Source organism: Haliaeetus albicilla, chromosome 1, assembly GCF_947461875.1.
Source record: "Haliaeetus albicilla chromosome 1, bHalAlb1.1, whole genome shotgun sequence".
Classification (NCBI taxonomy): Eukaryota; Metazoa; Chordata; class Aves; order Accipitriformes; family Accipitridae; genus Haliaeetus; species Haliaeetus albicilla.
In genome coordinates, this window is record NC_091483.1 from 59,075,694 (window position 1) to 59,095,738 (window position 20,045).

The following is a 20,045-nucleotide window of genomic DNA, read 5'->3' on the forward strand; positions in this document are numbered from 1 at the left end:
GGATGAGATGGAATTTTCAGTTACGGTGTGATTCTGGAGCACATCTTCATCTGGCTTTGTCTGATACAGTAACTCTCTGGAGCCTTCTGGTCCTTGAATCCAGCATCCCGTGGCAGATAACACAACACAGCATCCTGGCCTAGTGGTTACTGTGCTTCAACACATAAAAACAGCAGCATGAACTGTTGTAAATAAAGCTTAACCCACAGAGGAAAAAGACCATTTAATTGAACATGCTCGCAAAAATATGTCTCAAAAAAAGCTGAAACCAGGTATTAAATCCATTAGTGGAGTGGGGACCATAACAAAAATGTCCACACTTGCAACAGATTTGAAGATTCACAATGTGACATTTTGCATGTGATCTTTAATGTTCAAACAGTAACAATGACTAATTTTAAATTATGGTTACAAAACCCAAAACTTTCAGTGAGAGGCATTGCAAGAGTTGAGATGTAGAAACACATTTCTTCCAAAAGCCCAAACATTTTTAACCGAGGACTGCAAATACCTAGCCACTTGTGTAACTCTGCATAAGTATCATGCCATTCAGGATCTTTTACAAACATGTCAGTTTTAGTGTTTCAGGGGGCAAAGGATTTGCAATCAACACCTGAAGAGAAAGAGAAGTAGGAAGGAGAAGAGTACAGGAAAGATGAGTGGTGATGGGAGCCCTCATCTTGTGTGCTCAGGTGCAGAAGCTTGTAAAGATTTAAAGCTGATATGAAAACCTCACATAAGACCAGTATGTTTTTATGACCAGAAGCCTCCCTTACAATCAGGTTGATGAGTGGTAAGTATTCACCAGCCTGGGAGCTGGCGGGACAATCACAACATCAAGTGTCCTGTGCACCACTGCTATTCAAGATGTCTGCAATGCAAATACTTGCTCACCCACATCACAGGTGAGACTGCCTCTGGGATTCATAGGAGGGGGATGATTTAATTTGGAATTTCTCTTCATAGAGAAGCTCAGAGGTAGAACAATTATGGAGAAGAGCACCCAACCAGTTTTTCAGGGACAAACTATAGATAGATAAGACCTGAGCTATAGCTTATTTGCTTAGTAGGGTAACTCCTGAAGTCCCACCTTGGATGTGAATCAGACAAGCCACTGCATCCATTCCTGTTGAAAAACAAGTCGGGGCTCAGTCAAAACAAACACAGGTCATTCTCTCAGGATCCATGTGGAGAGAGAATCATCCTACTGTGCACCTTCTATGGCACCATGCTATAAGCCCCTCAAAGGTCAGTTCTGAGCTAGCTGAAGGACAGGGAAAAGGAGGAAAAAAAACAATCTTGCTGCACTAAGAAATCCCCCAAGGGATTTCCTCTATGGGCAGCAGAAACTTTGGGATGAGACAGATCTGCAAGACCTGAGAGATGCTACGGGGCAGAGGGGACAGATAACCTGAGGAGGAGGGGAACACCACAACCCACGAGGAATGTACAGAGTTCTCTTACACACCTGGAGTTTCCACCTCCTTAGCCTGGCTTTTTGTGCAGGAGGGTAACTTGGCCCAAGCAGGTACATCAGGATTTGACTTTTATCAGGCTCCCCAGGATGCAAAGCCTGTTTCAGTCTTATTTTGATACAACCCAGGCTGTTATACTTAGTATGCAAACTCAAAAAAAAGAAGCTAATTAGCCATTCTAAATACGCACATTCAACATTGCCATGTACTTAATTTTTATTATAGTAGGCGACTGGTTTCACTAAAACCACTGTTTTGAAAAGAAGTGTACTAAAAATATGTGACAATTTTAGTGCTCATGAAAAAATACCTTTTATCCTTGCAGACTGAAATCTTTTGCTTCCAGAATTACAGCAGGGATAGATTCATCTCTGTCTAAAACATGTGTCTAAACCAGCCCTGACTGCAAGTCAGTCCTTCTGGGGTTGTAACCAGGTGAGGTCTAGGAAGAATCAGGTTAGTTTCTTCCTGGTTCATCCCATCTTTGACCACATTGCTGAGGAACAAGGCTAAGATAAAATAAATCTCACAAACCCACAGGACAGCTGTCAAATGTCACTAAGTTTTGATCATTCCTATGCTGGATGTACTGGATTTGGTTATTGTTATGCAGTGACTCGGGCATGTCTAAGAAGTGCTAGGCTTGCCTGCAGGCCATTTATTATAAGGATAAGACAATTTGCTCCTGTGGTTAGCTAAAGGAAGAACCTCCAAAATATGAAAACAAACTGTCAGTATTTTACAACAACGTATACAAGAGTCTTTTAAATAGAATACACAGTGGTCAGATTTTATACACTAAGTTCTTAAAGTACAAAAAAACCCTCCACATGGACAGATATGGCAAGAGGTGAGGGTTGATCCAGGCAGAAGTTTGTCATTAAATAAGTGCAGACAAATCAACAACTGAGGAACATCAACAGAAAAAACAACAAAATCAGCACAGCTGTTATCTGCAGATCTCTGGGCTAGGCCTGCTCCAGTCGAGGCTAGCAAAGTCCAGACACGGTCTTGTGAATAAGGGCTTGTACCTCCACCTTTCGCTTTTCAAGATAGTCCCCACGTGTGTTGGGGGGGAGCAGATCAGATAGAGTGCACATCTGTGTCACTAGGGACACCTGCACTGTAGTCCTGCCAGGAGTCCTCCTTTGATTCACCTCCCATTCTCTCTACCGTGGTATCTTTGTGCGAAGGCAGAAAGAACGAACATGGGCAAAACCACTGCTGACGGTCCTCAAAAGATCTTGCACTCGTTAATGGAGAAGAGCTTCCGCCTGTTCTGCCTTTTGGCTTGATTGACTGCTGTCCGCACGGCGTACTCAAACACCTGCTGCACCCCCCGGTTGCTGAGGGCAGAGCACTCCAAATAGCCTTTGGCTCGCACATCCTGGGCAAGCCGCTTCCCATCTATTGGGCTGATGCAGGAGGAACGGTAGGGCCCCGTGTCGCGCTGGTCAGTCTGAGTAGCCACCACCAGAACGGGGATGCGGGGCAAATGGCTGCGGATCTCACTGATCCACTTGTTCCTCAGGTTCAGAAAGGAATTGTGGTTTGCCACTGAGTAGCACATTAATACCACATCTGCCTGTTGGTATGAGAGGGGGCGAATGCCTTTGAAGGCATCGCTGCCAGATGTGTCCCAAAGACCTAGGCTAATCTGTACACCATCCATGAAGACGTCCACTCCGGTATTTTCATACACGGTGGGTCTGTAGTCATCTGGAAAAGTCTCGGAGGTGAAACGTACCAAGAGAGATGTTTTCCCCACCGCAGAGTCTCCCACCAGGACACACTTAATTGAATCCAGCATTTTATTAGCTTCCAGGGCCAAGAGCACCGTCTCTGGGCAGCAGGAGTGGGATGGAGAGAGGCAGTGGTCTCAGAGGCTTTCTACATAACTTCCGTTTGGTGAGAAACCATCCAAATCTCTTTACTTCTCAAGACTTGATTGTGTCACTTGAGTCTAAAATCCCCTTTTCTCCCACACGGCTCTGTGATGCTGTTGGTTTTAATTATTCAGTGAGTCAAATGATGTTTCTGGAAGAGTAAAAATAAAATGTAACATTTATAACCCAGAGAGAACAGACCGTTATTCATCAAGATAAAGACGCCTGGACATGTCTTTGGACAGCCATGGGGAGTACCCCACATCGAGGATACTGAACCTTGCTGTTCCCTCCCAGCCAGCTGCATGTGCAACAGCCATTCATGTAAATAACCTTCTTGCTGCTCCATGGGGGCTAGTAGTCCTATCACCTCTGCCATTCTCCACTGACACCAACTATTTTTTCCCTCCAGTTGGCTAAAAAAATAATAAAATCAATTTAACTTTGATATAACTGCTACTAACCTGCTTTTAGTGAGACATTTCCTGCCTCTGACTTTCACCAAGACTGACAGAATCCTGAATCCCTCTTAACCAATCAGTTCAGATTCCCTTGAAAAGGTACCCATGCTCTCTAGAAGTAGTCAAGAGAAAAAAAGCCCTTCACTAACCAATTTGACTATTATTTAAGCAATCCCATAATGAACAGTAACACAGAACTACTTGTGACAATGAGGAAGCAAAGACTTCAGGTGTGAATCTCAAGCAACATGAACCTTGAGTTTTCAAAAGCAATGAAGGATTTGCAGCAAAAATACAAAAAAGTTCAAAATTTTTCTTACAAATCACTTTAAACAAGCAAGGAGCACAAGCCAAAGAAAGCCACACCACCAGTGCTTGCCCCAGTCAAACTATTTCATTTGAAGGGGATACAGCTGCCCTGACATTTACTCTGTTGTAAAACTGAACTGAGAGTACCTCTTCAGAGTATGTAATTGCTTTTGAGCTCCTGCCAGCATTCAGTCAAATTTTCCTATTTTGAAAGCATTTGCCTCTTCCCCACTAGCTGTTTGCAAGATTCACTGCTCACACAGGGCGACACACAAGATGCTATGAAAATCACTAGCTGCAAAACTGAAGGCAAATTAGTTCTGCTCAACAAAAGTAATTAAAGACAGTATCACTGCATAATTTCAAAATGTCCTCTGTGTGTTACACAAATAATATATTTCTGTCGCCTTCATATATGAAGAGAGAAATCACAGCTTAAGGTTATTTGCACAGAGAAGAATGATGGCCACAAAAAGCATATACTCTCCATTACTATAATGCTCTCCAGTTTCACCACCCTAACCCCACCACCACCCCCCCACACCCACATTTCTAGTACACTCAAGGCTTTGGCTTACTCCACAAAGGGGAAAAACAAAGGAAAATAAGAGAAAAGCGCTAGACGAGCTTAGAGAGAACATTTTACAGGCACTGACAACTGCTACTGGCAACTCCCTAGCTTTCATTTTGCAGTGAGGCAGCGCCCTACCTCCTCTCGTGCTGCCGGCACACCTGCATCTCTCCCCCCCGATGCACTGACCAGAAGAAGGTGTGTCAGCAGCTTGGCCGAGCACGCCGTTTTATAGAGGTGGCACCAAGCCTGCAGGGCAGTCCTCGTGCGTATTTGAGTTACCGGTATCGAGAAGAGTCATTGCAACAGACAGCGCTTCCTGGACTGCCAGCGCGACCATGCTCTCGCCATCTCAGCTCATTTCTAGGAAGTGGGATGGAGGCTGAGGCTGCTTCACGGCATTCCTGGCTGCTGGGAAACAAGCTGCTCCATGAATTTAAGTTTTGGTGGCAGCAGCTGGAAATTTGCTTTTAAAGATTCAGTAGGTCTAATGCCACTGTCTCACCTTCTCCATTCCCCAAACAAGCTCTCAAGGGAATTAAACAAGACGTTTACAAAATACATCCATGAAAAATGTGAGAAGTATATGCAGGATACACAGTCCAATTACTGAAATTCATCATCATCTTTCCTTCAGGGTATTCTACTTCAAAATTGTCAGCAGTACAGTTTGAAAACACCACAATTCACCTCAAGCCAGTAGTGTATGATTCAACAAAGCTGCATGCTCCCGGGAGAAAGTTAGCATGTACCAAGTCTCCTTTTCAGAACACACATTTCTTTGGTGCAAGTAGTCCTTAATGCCTTCAGGCTCATTATTTTTTGTATATTTGAATGTGGGGGAAAATAAGGATGTCTGAAGCGTGACTTTTTGCTATTTCCTAAATGCCAGAACAGAGAAAGACAGATAAAAGGATTGGTCTGGGTCTCACCTTGTTGATTACCAGGTCTGATCATGTTGGCTATTTTGAAAGAAAGTATATAAATTACTAAAGACTGAAAAAGATATTAAGGACTAAGAAATATGGCTGACACACATGATAACTAAAGCTGAAATATTCCACCACGACAGTGCAGAATTGTTTTCAAAGCAAATTATCTTGTTCTACAATCCATTGACGAATAAAAATGAACAGTATATACCAAGGTCCATATTCTGGTCCTGTGGACAGATTGCTGTCAGTGGTCCTGATCTCACTTTTGTTCACAGCCATTTGGAGTTCATGTGCCTCCATATATAGTTGGGACAACATATGTGCATATTGGAGATATATTTTTAATTATGCGCATAGCCTGTCCATGATGCAGCCTCAGGCTAAGAGCAGTATTAGTGTATTAAAATAATTATGCAAGTTCACCTCAATTAATGGAAAACTCTTTAGATTAAACATCAACAGAAAACAACGTCTTTTAAAGGACAGGCCAGTACTGGGCACTTAGTCAGTATACAACCAGTTATGTAAATATTTGCAAAAGGTTTGGTTCCTTTCTCTCATATTATATACTACGGTCTTGGTCAGACAGTACTGCGTGCTACACACATTAAAAGACTGCACAAAATCTTCTGATCACAGATGGTTGAGTCTAAGCTGCTGACGGATTATTTTTTTCCCCAACAGTTTGGTTTTCCAAATTTTACTAACTTTATCAAGTCCATTTTGGATCTGGAATTCCAGATATAAACCTGTATCTTCTTTTACACTACTTTGGTTTATGCTTTCATCACTCATAGAAGTGATGAAACAATAGAAGATTTTATTTGAATATTAAGGTGAGAGCTTGTATAATATTATTAAGTATAAGAATATATGTCTAATTCTGATGCAGTCATTCTGAATAGTGACCTTTAATAAAATTTGAGATTAACCTCAAAGAAAATCCTTGCACAGGTTTAGATAGAGCACTGTTTTTTCAACTGTATCATATTGTCTATGTAACTAATGCAACATTTTATTTTTGTTCCCTCTGTCTTTGGAATACAGAACCTTGGCACTGGTGTGTGGTCATAGAACTCTTGGGCTTCGCTGACGACATGAGCACAAGAAGCCATACAACAGCCGCTCTCCAGGCACTGCCAGTCCTGCACCTCAGCAATGTCATGCAAGTAAATGCCTCACACTTGATCATGGCTGAATACGATATGGAGAATGTGAGTGGTGTTATCAATCTGTAACACGACGGGATGGGAAGAGGAGCACAGCAGCACCAAGCTCTTTGCACATGCAGGATTCATGTCAATGTACAACCCATGAAAAACTAATCTAATATTTGTTAAAACAATTCTACCAACAAAGGAAAGCAGGACTGCTTCTATCAGAAGGGGTAAGTTTATCAGCTGAATCAAATGGGATTTTAATTCATGCCAGGAATGCCTCTGGCATCTACTATAAGATCATTGTAAGCATGGCTTAGTATGGCTAAACAACTGCAGGGGATGGACAGTGTCTTATGATAGGGGAGAATAAAAAGAGTCAGGAACTCCTAATTTCAAAACCTATCTTGGATATTGATAGTGCACCCTTGGATAGGCTGGGATTTGAAAGGAATTAGCTCGTACGTAAACAAACCACACAGGCAAGACAACAGGCTTTTTAGATCAGGCAGTCACAAAATACTTCAGAGAGTTAAAGCAATTAACACGCTATTATTGCCATTATCCGGTCCCTACCACAATTACATCTCAGTGCAGTTCCTGTTGATATCAGGATAAGAACAGGCTAATTTTTTTAGTTTGAGCACTGTATACTAGCTCTTGAAGAGACCTGACATTGCGAGGAAATAAAAATATTTATACTAACAAAAAAAGTTGAAAACCACTGGAGAGACTTCCACTTGCTGTGCGATGCTTGGATGCACATACTGTCTTTGGCTGCCTACATTACTCCTGTAAGTCCCACCTCACACAGAGGTGGGGTCTGCAAAACAGTGCCTACAGTTCTCCTCTGTTGTGTTGATTGTAATCACTGCTCCTTCTAACTGCACCGCAGATACGTAAAAACTCTCCTTGCATCTCTTAGTTAGAGGGTTTCGAGGAGAGGAAGGAGACACGGAGACTACCCTCACCGACCAGAACAGCGCGCAGCTTTACACCTTCACCTCCGTGGGTGCAGGGCGCGGACGGGGCCTGAGAACAACTCCTGTGAGCAGGAGAGGGAGGAGGAAGAGGAAGGCTGGCAGGAAATCAAGACAGGGCAGAGATGCTATTGCCTGGTTAGGGTCAGCACCCAGACGATGCGGCAGGGAGACAATTGGCCCCCATGACGGAGACACCATGGCCATTGTGGATCCAGTCTGGATGCTCAGCTAGATCAGCAGGTTGCCAAGGCCATGCTACCTTGTTTTCAATCCCATGGGTGAGCTGGACTTGCTCCATTCCGAGACAAACCTCCAGACTGCTGCACAGGCTGTTACTGCCACAGCACGGGGCTACTGAAAACTAATACATCAGCTGTAGTCCGTCTGGAGACTGCAGCTGGTCTGCAAGCAAATGGCCCCTTGCTGCGAAGTTTCCTGTCATGCATTCATTAAGCTGGTGCTCTGACATTTGCATGAGCTGCCTCCTGGTTTTTAAACTCATTTTAAGATGATTTTTATCTATAGCACTAAGTGGCCCTGTCTTGCCAGTCTAGGAAACAGCTGCCCACCACCTCAGACAGTGCCAGCGTTTCAGTCCATAGTGGCATTCAGTGGTGGTACCACTGCCATGAAGGAGAACTGGCTCACTGCCTGTACCTTTGCAAGGTGCTGCATCTTTTCCCCAAACTACTCCACCAAAAAATCTACATTCAATGCACTCACTTTCCAAGCAGACTACTGCAGGGGCCATCTTTATTCTCTGGCCCAAGAGCAAAATGGCAGGTTATTTTATTGGCAGAATGCTTCAGCTGTCTGGTATATTTATGACATAAATGATGGATTAATTGCCAGACTATCTCTCAATGTGTTTTTATATTTTAAAGAATTGAGAGGATATTTTATCCTTAAGTACAATCATACCTGCAATGGCTTCCTAAAATTAGAGGAGCAAGCAACAAGCAATGAACACATATTTTTAAAGCCAGGATGTCTTGTCATCTCAAAAACAAACCTTCCAGCATTTAAAAAAAAATTGTGCAGACATAAAAACTTAGAAATTTTTCTTTCACTCCCTTATTCACAAAACTGAAATCCTGTTCCTGTTTTCAAATTTCAGTGCTTTGTTTTGAAAAAATATAAAACAATTTTTTCTAATTTATGTAATTTAAAGAAGATGGACAATCACTTTCTTAGGAGCCTTTGCAAAAAATTGTTTCTGGATCAAGACAACACCTGAAAATTTAAACCTCAGTTTCTTTGGCAGTTTTAACAACTGAAACTGAAGAAAAGAATTTCTGATCAAATATTCAGTCATCTTGCCAACCTTATTATTAGCAAGGGAACATAAGTCATCAGATTTAAAGGAAATTCCCTCATATTGAGAGCGGGGAATCTTGCTGTAAAATAACGACAAATACAGACCAATGTTATTTACTAGATGAAATGAGACGTGAAGTCCTAGTAAAGGGATGAAAGCTTTCTGTTTAAGAAAATGTACATACTTACACACATGCTTACACACTGCACATACATATAAAGCTGTATAATGAGATATCTTAAATAAAAAATTGCTAGCTCATTACTTTAGTAATAGTACCTATAATGAGTATATATAAGCAATGGATAATGACATGTCTAAAGATCTATTCAGTTTACTATAGTCACTATTTAATTCTCACAAAAACTATTTAACTCTCATTTTCATTACCCAATTAGACAAAAGAAATATTTATTTTATCTTCAAGAACCCTTTAGCCGTGACTAATCACACCTTGATTCAGCTACTTACAAATTAAACATGAACACAAATGATTAGAACCACTCCCCAAATTAACAAAAAGTCTGTAAGACTCTCATGTATTGATCCGAGATCCTAAATTCAATAGAAGTCAATGATATCTGGCAGTGCTAAGTACCTGCTTCAAAATTTGAGCTATGAGTCTGAAGTAATTTTTCTCCATGTTTATGGCATGACATGGTAAATTATGGACTATGTGGTATTTATGACACTACAGGGCATTTTCAAAAGTGACTCGTTTTCAGTATAAATGTTGCATCCCCTCCAAATTAAAAATTGGGTAAATCAAGTGCAGGAAAGTAACCCCTTCACAGAGGACTGGCTCATGTGCTGTTCTCAGTCTGACCCAATATCCTCCAAAGTCAGCAAAAATGGAGCAGCATGTCGTGCCCAAAGCATGGCACGTGCCCTTGTGCTTACCAAGCGTTTCCCTTCTGCAAGATACTGGGTATGTCACCTTCCTTTCCCACCCTTCACTGTGATAATTTTTCTTCTCTGCTCTTAAACGGAGAAGAAATTCTTCTTGAGTCTCACCACAGATACAGCCATACATGGAGCAGCTGGTGTGCAAATGTCATACATGTGCATGTTCGAGCACAGAAGTTGGCCAACCATCTGTCTGTCTGCCTTCTTTCATAGTCTCTGTTTTTGTACACACACAAATACATATATATATATATATATATATTCACCACTGACATAGAACTACTTTTAGGTCCAGATGGGGATACAGACACACTTGCAGATGAATATGGATAAAGCGCTATGCGCTGACTACAGCGCTATCACACATACTTATGAAAAGTCACTCTGTCTTTCAGAATGGACTCAGAGTTAAAAAGCAAATTTCCACCCAAGTCTAACTGCATTATAGCCACACTGAAGGACTGATATTATAAAATGCACTATATTTAAGTAATTGACTTCAATGATACTACTGTGTGTGTAGAATTATTCACATGTGGAAATGTTCGCAGCTTTGGGCCCCAAACCACTTCAAATTTTTCATGCCACATCCTCTTTTAACACAGTTCACCTTTCTTGAAGTTTGAGACAAATCAAAAAGGCACTTAAAACATATTTTTGTAGATTTCTTTTTACAGGTTTAACTCTTTAAAATCTTCCCAAATTTTTCTGGCTGACAAAACGTGAAGTACTCTCTTATTTACAATCTTCAACAATGATTGTGTTTTCTTTCCAGAAAGCCTAGCCCTTTCCCTGTTTCTGTTGGTTGGGGTTTTTTTTACCATCTGCAGATACAGGCATAATCATCATGAAGTATCCATTTCCCTTTCATACACAACTAATATTTTTTAGTTTCAAATAAGCATTTGTAATATTTTGCAGAATGATGCATTATTTGCTAGACTGGATGCATAGAAGTGTATATGCATATATATACACAAAAAGATTGAAAATAAATCAGTGTATATTTAAAAATGTAACTATTTCAATAATGAATCTATACATCCATGTACAAAAAATATGACATCCATATGCACATGCGTGTGTGTTTGTATGTCTATATACGTATATAGACGTGGATATATATACACACTGATATTCATTCATTTGCAGAAGAGTTTGCTACAGATTGCTATACGAAACAGACGCATATTCAGGGCAGGATACGTTACCATCGTTTGAAAACCTGCATACACATTTTGCATCAAAGAATGGATGCATCATTGAAATGACCATGGTCTTTAAATTACTTTATTTCTACATATAGGTACGCGTGTCTATTCACATACACATGAGCAGAAATGACTGCTGTGCTAAATCTGGATTTGCAGTAACCTAGGTATATAACTGATAGATAATAGTCTTACACATACAAATAAATTACTTAGTTACACATTGTAAACAATTTCTACTGCATATGCAGCCATTAAATTTTTTAGACACATCTTTACAACATGTTAAAATGGTTTGTTGTTAAGGAGGTGCATGGATTTATATTAAATCCCACAGATGTGTAACATGGTAAAACGTTAAAACTACAACCTTGCAACTCCACATACACACTTGCATTTGCAGGCTAAAGGGCTTCCTCCCTTTCAGAGCCTGTGTTGAGCCCACTGCAGTGGAAAGGGCTGACTTCTGTGTGTTTCGGCTCTAATCTGGGGTAGGACTGCACTCCTCTCCCTTGTTTGCACAGTACCTGATCTTCTTAACTGGGACCCTTAAACACTACCAAGTAATCAATATTAACAGTATAGCTAAAAGCTAATAAATGAACGATACAGGTGATATAACACCCTCCTCAATGTTAAAAAATCTTTAAAAAATTGTCCTACCATTTCTCCACTGCCCTCCATGGATCCCTCGCAAGATCTCCAAGGTTACTTTCAGAGGTCTATTCAAGTTTAACTTTGCATTTATAAAATGCCTACTACAAAATAAGGAGACTCTCAAGCCCAGATCTTCTCCCCCTAACCTCAGGGGGAGAGAAGAAGGAGGTTCTCCATGTTCATTAAGTTACGTATTTGCATAAGTTTTCTTTCAGTGGGAGGTAAAGGTGGAGGAGGAAAATATTAGTTAGAACAGAATTAGCCAATGTTTGATGGAAGATTATTTTTCATATTTTGTGATAAGAATAAAATGTGTTGAATGTATAAGTGTTTTGAGTGGCAAATAATGACACTTCAGTTGTCAAACAATTCGCAATAATGACTTCTTGCTGAAACATACTGATTGGGGGGGGGAACATATTTACTGCATGTCACTGTTCAGTCTTGCTGTGATGAGTGTTAAACTTCTTGAGTTAATGAGCAAAGCTAGTAACAATAAGCAACAACAATTTGGTTGGTTATTTGCTTTATAACACTGAGAAAGTGGCTGACAATTTTAGCTTTTCCCCCTAGAACTGCCAGCAACAAAAAGCTTTTCCTTGTCTCTGTATATATTAGACTGTTTAAAATCATAGTCTAGATTTTAGCCCGAGGGAAACTGCCATTTTTTAAGTTCAGTCTTAAATTCTGTATGTGCACACATGTACATTAAAATGTTAAAAATTTGGAGGGCTTGCTTGGAAATAATTTCAATCACTTTGCAAGTAGAAGGTGCCATACAAAACATACAATTAATATGATTTCTCCTGCATTTGTTGATTTAAGGTCTTTATCCTTTTGTTTTGTTTTATAAATTAAAAAAGGAGTTGTCTTCCACAATCTATCCCACAACTCAGTATTCATGTACTGTACCCGGCACAAGGATAAAATAAGAGTATTTACAGGACAGGTAGGAAAATATTTTTTCTCACTACATAGCCTCTCTAGAATTCCTTAATTGTAGTAAATTAACTTAAACACAATAAATGGGCATGCATACTTGCCTACATCAAATTGCCTACATCCTATGCATAGTTATGATTAAAGCCCAATTTCAAATGAACATGCTGTCAAGATTTCTTTTTTTTTTTTCTGGAATTAGCACAAGTTATACCTGGTACATTGATTTATATCTAACACCAACTGTATGCCAGAGCAGAGTATATATTTCAGGGCCTGTTTTCCTTTATTTTTCTCCGATTCCAGTATAACCTTAATCTGTTGTCACTTTTGTATAAGACATATAATACTGCAGACAGCACTGGGTCATATGGAATAGGTTGAGAGGAGAAAAGCCTCTACTCTTTACCACCAAAAGTAATACATAAATCCTTCTCACTTGTTCTTCAGCTCAGTATTTTGAGAAGCCATTTCAGATACTTAAAGCTGACATCTATGTGGCTTTCAGCTGGTTTAAAGATCATGCAAATCCCCACACTACAGTAAATCTTAATGCAGAGTTTCTGTTTTCCAGTGGGAAGCATAGAAAGTTTTTCCTTGATTTTCTTGATTTTTACATATTTTGCATGAAAATGATCACATATATGAAAAGACAGATATTTTAGGAGAGCTACGTTTGAACATTAAGAGAACATTTCCTATGCTTTATTTTTGAATCCTGGTGGACTTGATTCAAACTCAGAGATATTTTACACAACGGCTTTTCATGCAGAATTAAAACTCCACTGAAAGATACATGAATTTAAAAACCTGCATTTAAATTGATGGAAACAAAAGAAATTACATGAGGGATTTTTAAGACAGATGTTTTATAATATATTTTAGTAATGAGAAAAGCACAAGCGCACAGATGATGAGAGGAAATTAATAGATAATTCAGTATGTCATTAATTCAATAACTTTGAACTCTAAAGACTTCACTAGTTTTTAAGCACAGTCATTTAATGAAAAAAAAAAAAGGCAAGCTTTTTTTACTACTGTGTGTAGTTCACTGGCATGCCTATCAACAAAAGGAAAGAATGGTTTTCTTGCAAGAGTGAGAGGCTTCATATTCTTTCAATGACCATGTGTACAGGAGACAACCAAAACAGACCCCTAACTACTTATATGAGGAGAGCCAGTCTCATCTGTAGTTTTACATAAAGCAGGAAAACCTTCAAAAGCAACTCACTGTCACTCATGAGGAAAAGAGATATCACCAGATGGTACAACAACCTCAACCTGGGCAAGTGTCATTTATTGAGTCTGGTACTCTACGGTCACACTTGTGTGTGACAAGCGGCATTGTGCACAATATGTAACCACAGCCCTTCATGCCAGCTTCTGCCAGGAGAGGTGTTCGTTACCTTTCCAGCACATGCTGGGTCTTTCCTGTGTGACAGGTCACCACAGTCCCCCGTTGGGGAAACCCCCAAACCAATAGCAGAATCCTCGTGTGGTTTCCAGCTGGTTCATACATTTTGTCAGGTAAAGACAAGCATGCCGGGTTCAGACCCACCCTTACCCCTTTGGAATTTACACTTCTCCTTGGCTTCTGTAACTGAAGACCAAATGTGATCCCTTGTGCAAAAAAAAATTCGACACAGACACAGTGGCAAGCAACTGTGCAGGGTGGGAAAGTTCAAAGAATCTGCAACAAATGCAGGGCACAGCCACAAGCAGGGCTAGGCACAAGCAAATACTCCCATACCCGCCCTGTGAGGAGCACAGGCATGCAGTTTAAGTGTTCAGACCATGCTCTCAGCTATCCTCCGGCTGCCGTGCCACCAGTGATGGTGACCCTCCGGCACAGCCTCCAGCAGAACGTGACTGCTGGGACTATTGCTCCCTGCCACTTTGGCAGCTTCTCATTTTAGACCTGATACACCAAGGTTTTGTACCCGTGACTTCCAGTGCTCATGCTCACTGCTGCGTTACAGAGGTTTTGCTGGCTCCAAGTGTCTCCCCTTCCACTGCAGACCAATGCTTTTGGTGGATTAGGAAGGTTTTCCAGTTCTTCACTGACATAAGAATTGAAGTACAACTAAATTCTGCTAAGCGCATATGAAACTGTATTTGGTTTTCAGAGAAGAGCTAATGGTAGGCTACAGCCCACAAATTTTGTTGTTACATCGCTTTGTTGTATTTGTGTGATCCTGTCCAGTATTTTAAAGCCGTAATGCTTTAATAATGGGCTTGAGACAGCTGCAGCCAACTTCCTTTCTTAATTACTACGCTGGGGTTATCCCAAGACATTTTTCAGCTGTAAGCTGTGCTCATAGCATGGAAACATTTGAAAACTGCTGATTTAATAAAACCACATACTGCTGGCCAAAAAGTGAGAACCTGATTTGGAAATGATGTTAAGCTGTGTAGCATGATGCCTGAAATGTCACGTTAAGACTTTGAAAAAGGCAAGTTTTACAGTTACTTCTTTTGTTTCTTTTCAAACCATAATCAAAAGCATTATTAAAAATTCTGCAATTTTTCATTGTATGGTCAATGCCAAATCAAATTAATCACTTGAACAGTGCATTCAGTAACATTTGACAGTTTCTTAATGAAAACTACAGAATCACAGCACCAACATTTTACAAAGAAAATGGGGGGTGTTTGCTTTAGAGGGAAGAGGTGTTTTTCATTGAAAATCCTTTTCATTTAAAGCTCCTAACCCAGCTGATGCTATACATCTAGAGCTGCACAGCAGAATTAAGAAAAGAAACAGCAGAATTTCATCTCCCTCCCTGGGTGTCCTCCTGGCTGTTTATCAGAACGTGTCACCAAGAAAAGCTCCTCGGAGCTTCCACTGGTGCAGACCTGCTGCTCTACAAGAGAGGCCAGAGGCACAGCCTGCCAGCTTGCCACCACGATTTCCGCTCATTTCCTGTGTGCTCTGGGTATACTCCAAAGCATCCTCTTACATCTTTAAGGATTTCTATGGCTTGCCCCTCGCTGTACAAGAGATTGCCTCCCTGATACCACTGGCACTGGCAGCTGTTACCAGGTGATGCGACTCCAGCATCAGTCTCTCAGTTGCTGGGTGTATGCAGCAGGGAGGATGCTTTCATTTCATCCCCAAATTCACACTCCCAATGGAGCAGCTGAGCCAGAATCTGTTCAAGTTCCACATACAAACATTTTCTTGAGAAAGCTGGTCACCAGGCTGGAAATGTATTTTTAGTAACTTTCTGGAAGTATAGCTCCAACTTCATGGTTTTATTGTGCTGTGTGTAGATACAGGGACTGTCCTCTGATATAGGCAATCACGTGAGGCCTCATGCTCTTCTGCCATGAGACCATCTCACACTGCTTTGACACAGTAAAATTCCCTTAAAATGGGATTAAATGACAGTAATTTACAGCCACTTTGCCCTGCTGATGGACTATGAATTTGTGTCTCGTTATAGATGAAAATCAAGCCCATTTTTTAAATTTTAATTCTTTGCTCTGGAACTTAGTAAGTATAGATTACTTATAAAAACACAGATTCTCTATAAATAGAAAACTACTATTTTTCCTGGTTTGCAGCACCTAATCTAGTGAACATAACACTTGGTATCATGCCCCCACAAGGCCTACTCTCTCAACTTAGCAGGAAGCAAGTGCACGTGGGGCTTTTCTACCCTGCAGTTACTGCCCAAGTCTCAACCATGGTATTCACATCAAGTCTGTACCCACTTTCTCTGGTAAATTGGACTTCACTTGTATGATACATCTTCAGACCTGTCTCTGAAAAATTAGATTAAACCCTGTTCTAAAGTCAAGTAAGCATACGTGTATGGTCTTTTCTACTGGAACATTTGTAAACACCCACTGATCTAAATGGTGGGTTTTGAAAATGTGAAATACAAAGCAACACAATGCAATGCACAATCCCACCTTATTCTGACAGCAGCAGCAGATGGGCATGTACTGACACCAAAAAAATGCTGACAGATGTGCCTGCTAACAACTAACTAATCTCATTTATCCTACCTTTTTCCTCTGCAAGTATTTTCTTCAGGATAAATCCTGTGTTAAAGCTGGCCTCCTCCAGATGCCACGGCCCCACTCCCACCCCATTCACCAGTGGAAACACAGCTGAAAGAAGAAGTTAGAAAATCTTAAAGCCACATTCAGATTTTTTGTGGGGACCTGTGTCAGAGGGATGGTTCCGGCCTCTGTGTGCTCCCTCCTCATTCATGTTTTAGATTAACTACCTCTCATTGGCAATGTGACAAGACCATCCCACCACCACTAGAGCATCGTAAGATGCAGGTATGGTAAGGAGAATCTAGAAATGGGTGTGCACAGATGTGCACACATGCACGCACACACGTACCGCTCTCTAAGGGGATCCCACACCATAATTATGTCATGGTTGGCTCAGAAAGCAGAGGAGAAGAAGCTGTGGGGGTGAGACGAAAGCAAAGAGTTATAGCCACAGCCATTTAGACAGCAAACGATGCCCTTCCATCTCAGAAGGTGGCAGAGGCACTTCTTACACCCAGCGGGGCCAGGCAGTCGCTGGAACCAGAGCCAGTGACAGATATGTTGGCAAATTAAAATTACTTTGAATCTCACTTCAGTCCTAAGAACCTAAATTTCACCTTTCTCAAATTCTCACAATAAAACCTTCACCTAAATTTGCTTGGGAACATCTAAGATGAAGCAGAACAGTTTTCTCATGACCATGACGTACTTTACAAATGGGGAAGAAAGCCGTCCTTTGAGGTGTTGCAGGTTTACACATGCCTATCTCTCCTGGGTTCATAGTTCATACAACAGCAAAGGGGATCAGAATCAGATCCACCATCTTTAGAGTAATTCCCATTTTCTCTCTTTTTTCTTACATCAGTTAACATGGAAAATACTGGCATGGCACAGCCCACCACACCCCTCTTTCTTACTTTTATACAAGGCTTTTTTACGCTGAAGTGGAAACAAACTCTGGAACAAATGAAAATCCAGACAATACATGACCTGGGGCAGGATTAGACCACTGTTTAACAGGATATCACAATACTGAGTATTTAACAGATGGTATTAAAAGTGAAACTGATTAAGTGAATCAATTTCACAAACTTATTAATAAAACTAAAGATATTGAATTTGGTTCAGAATATCAATTCACATTAAGACTTCTAGAAAAAAAAGAAAATGCAAAGAACTCACCAGACGCAGGAAGCTGAAAGCGGCTGTTGGAAATAAATATTACGGAAGTCAACTAATCTAGACGAGATAGGTGAAGAAAAGAAGAAGTGTGGCGTTCTGTGTTCTTGGCTTTTTCAGATGGACTTCTTTTTTAGCAGATTGAAACAATTATATTATTGAGAGGAAAAAAACCCCAAACCTCAAGAGGTAACCAGAGACCACTACACATATAGGCCAAATTAGTCCTGGCAACTGGGTCTAGCTCATCCGGAGGCAGCCGTGACAGCAGACCCAGATGTAGTGTGACGAGAAATAGCAGGGTGGTTTAGGGTAAGTCAGCTTCCTGGTGAGAGCTCCTCAGCTCTGCCTGTGTGGGTTTTGTTGTGGGTTGGTATATGAGTGTATATGTCTTTCTCTCTTTGGTGACTATGGGAGCAGATGTAAAAACCTTGAAGATGGGGGAGGGGGGCAAAACCTCCAGGCTGCAGAAAGCTTTCTTTTTGCACTCTGCTGTTCCTACAGCCGCCTCCTCTCTGCTACAGCAGCTAATGGCATAGTGCAGCCCAGCAGCTCCTGTACATGCTAGGAGGAAAGGAGCAGATTGACAAATGCCTGGCAGTGCTACTCCAGTAGCACGAACGAGACTTTTTATGCAAGCTGGAATATGGTCCCGCCTTTAAAAAAAGAGAGTACACATGTTTAGTTGACCTTGTGCAAAACCCAAGGCAGGCACTTTTGGGCTGATTCAATGTTGGTTTATAGGGATTTGCCGTAATTTAGTGAGGATTCCCCAGTAGCATTGGTTAGGATTGACCAGTATCATTTTACCAGCATACATGTCCTCTCTTCACCAGCACAAGGAGGCTGAGCAGGAGGAGGGACCACAGGCGTGGAGACTCCCGCTTTTCCCAGCATAGACAGCTTGAGCTGCCCAGACTCTCATCACTTCCACCTTTCCTACCACAACACCAAAAGCAAAGCTCCGATGACAATTTCAGAATTTCAAGTGCTGGGTCAATGGTCCATAGTCCAGGAGCTGTGAGCACAAGAGGTTGTCCACTTTGGATGATGGCAATCAGCCTGCAGGGAGGGCATTCCTGTCCCATACTCCTGAAGCAGCCCAAGAACCCTGGCACAGCAGAACTGCCCCAGAGCTGAACGCGAGCTGCCCCAGTGACCAGCGTGTGCAGTGGGCTCTCTGCTCCTCAGTCACAGGCATGAGCACTGGGTTCCCCAGCAGCCTTGAAACTGGCCCCAGAGGCAGAGAAATGGAATCCAAGTCCTTTTCAGAAAACATTTTGGGCTCAGTGAAGCCATTTTAGACCATCTCTAGCCATGAAACAGTTGGAAAAGGCTGCCTGATCCAGACCTAAACCATGCATTTTGTGTTCCTTGCAGGATGGGAACTCTCTGAAGACAGCTAACGAATTTGTCCACATTAACATTATGACTGTACAATGCATTCCAAGATAAAGTGATACCGCTTCCAAGAATGATTAAAAAACAACAGAATAAATTACAAGATAAAGCAAAAAGGAAACAAAAAGATAATTTATGTGTAGATGAAAGGCAGTTTGTGCCAAAAATGTAAATAGCTGCTGAAAGAACATAACCTGTGTAAACATGCTGTAAACCTGCTAATACAAAGCTTGTGGAGCAGTGCTGTGCAGTTAGGCTGGGGAATCAACTTGTTTCTTTCCCCTATGAAATGAAATTCAGTTAATTATCAACAGGGATGAAGGTAAGGAAGGGTGGCTCACAGAAGGCATTTTTTGAATATTATCTTCTTAAAAGCTTCAATCTTCCTTTTAGTTTGAGACAAGATTTTGGATAAGGGACTTCAGTGCATTATCAGTTTATGTGAGAACTTGTGTTACTTAATTTTCACATTAAACACCTATTCTTCAGTTCTTAATCGGCTTTGGGTTTCCCAATACCAGTGCATGCAATCAGGCAGTAAGTTTCCATTGCGATCTTGATAAAGAAAATCAGACACCCAAACATTCTGAAATGTTTCCACCAGAACACCGTGGCTTGTCAGAAGTAGAAAAATAAATACCATTCG

At 41.1% G+C, this 20,045-nt stretch overlaps 1 protein-coding gene across 2 annotated transcripts; it reads right to left on the reverse strand.

The window, feature by feature from the left end:
* Window positions 1-330: 330 nt before the first annotated feature.
* RHOH (ras homolog family member H) lies at window positions 331-18,378 on the reverse strand. Of its 2 annotated transcripts, XM_069791330.1 has the most exons (3): window positions 18,002-18,378; window positions 16,823-16,927; window positions 331-3,512 (listed from the first exon to the last, which is right to left on the reverse strand). In XM_069791330.1, the coding sequence occupies exon 3, from the start codon at window positions 3,283-3,285 to the stop codon at window positions 2,710-2,712; it is 576 nt and encodes a 191-aa protein (XP_069647431.1). In that variant the 5' UTR covers window positions 3,286-3,512; window positions 16,823-16,927; window positions 18,002-18,378; the 3' UTR covers window positions 331-2,709. The 2 variants fall into 2 exon arrangements, with proteins under 2 accessions (XP_069647431.1, XP_069647422.1); XM_069791321.1 differs by lacking the exon at window positions 16,823-16,927.
* Between the last annotated feature and the right edge of the window lie 1,667 nt (window positions 18,379-20,045).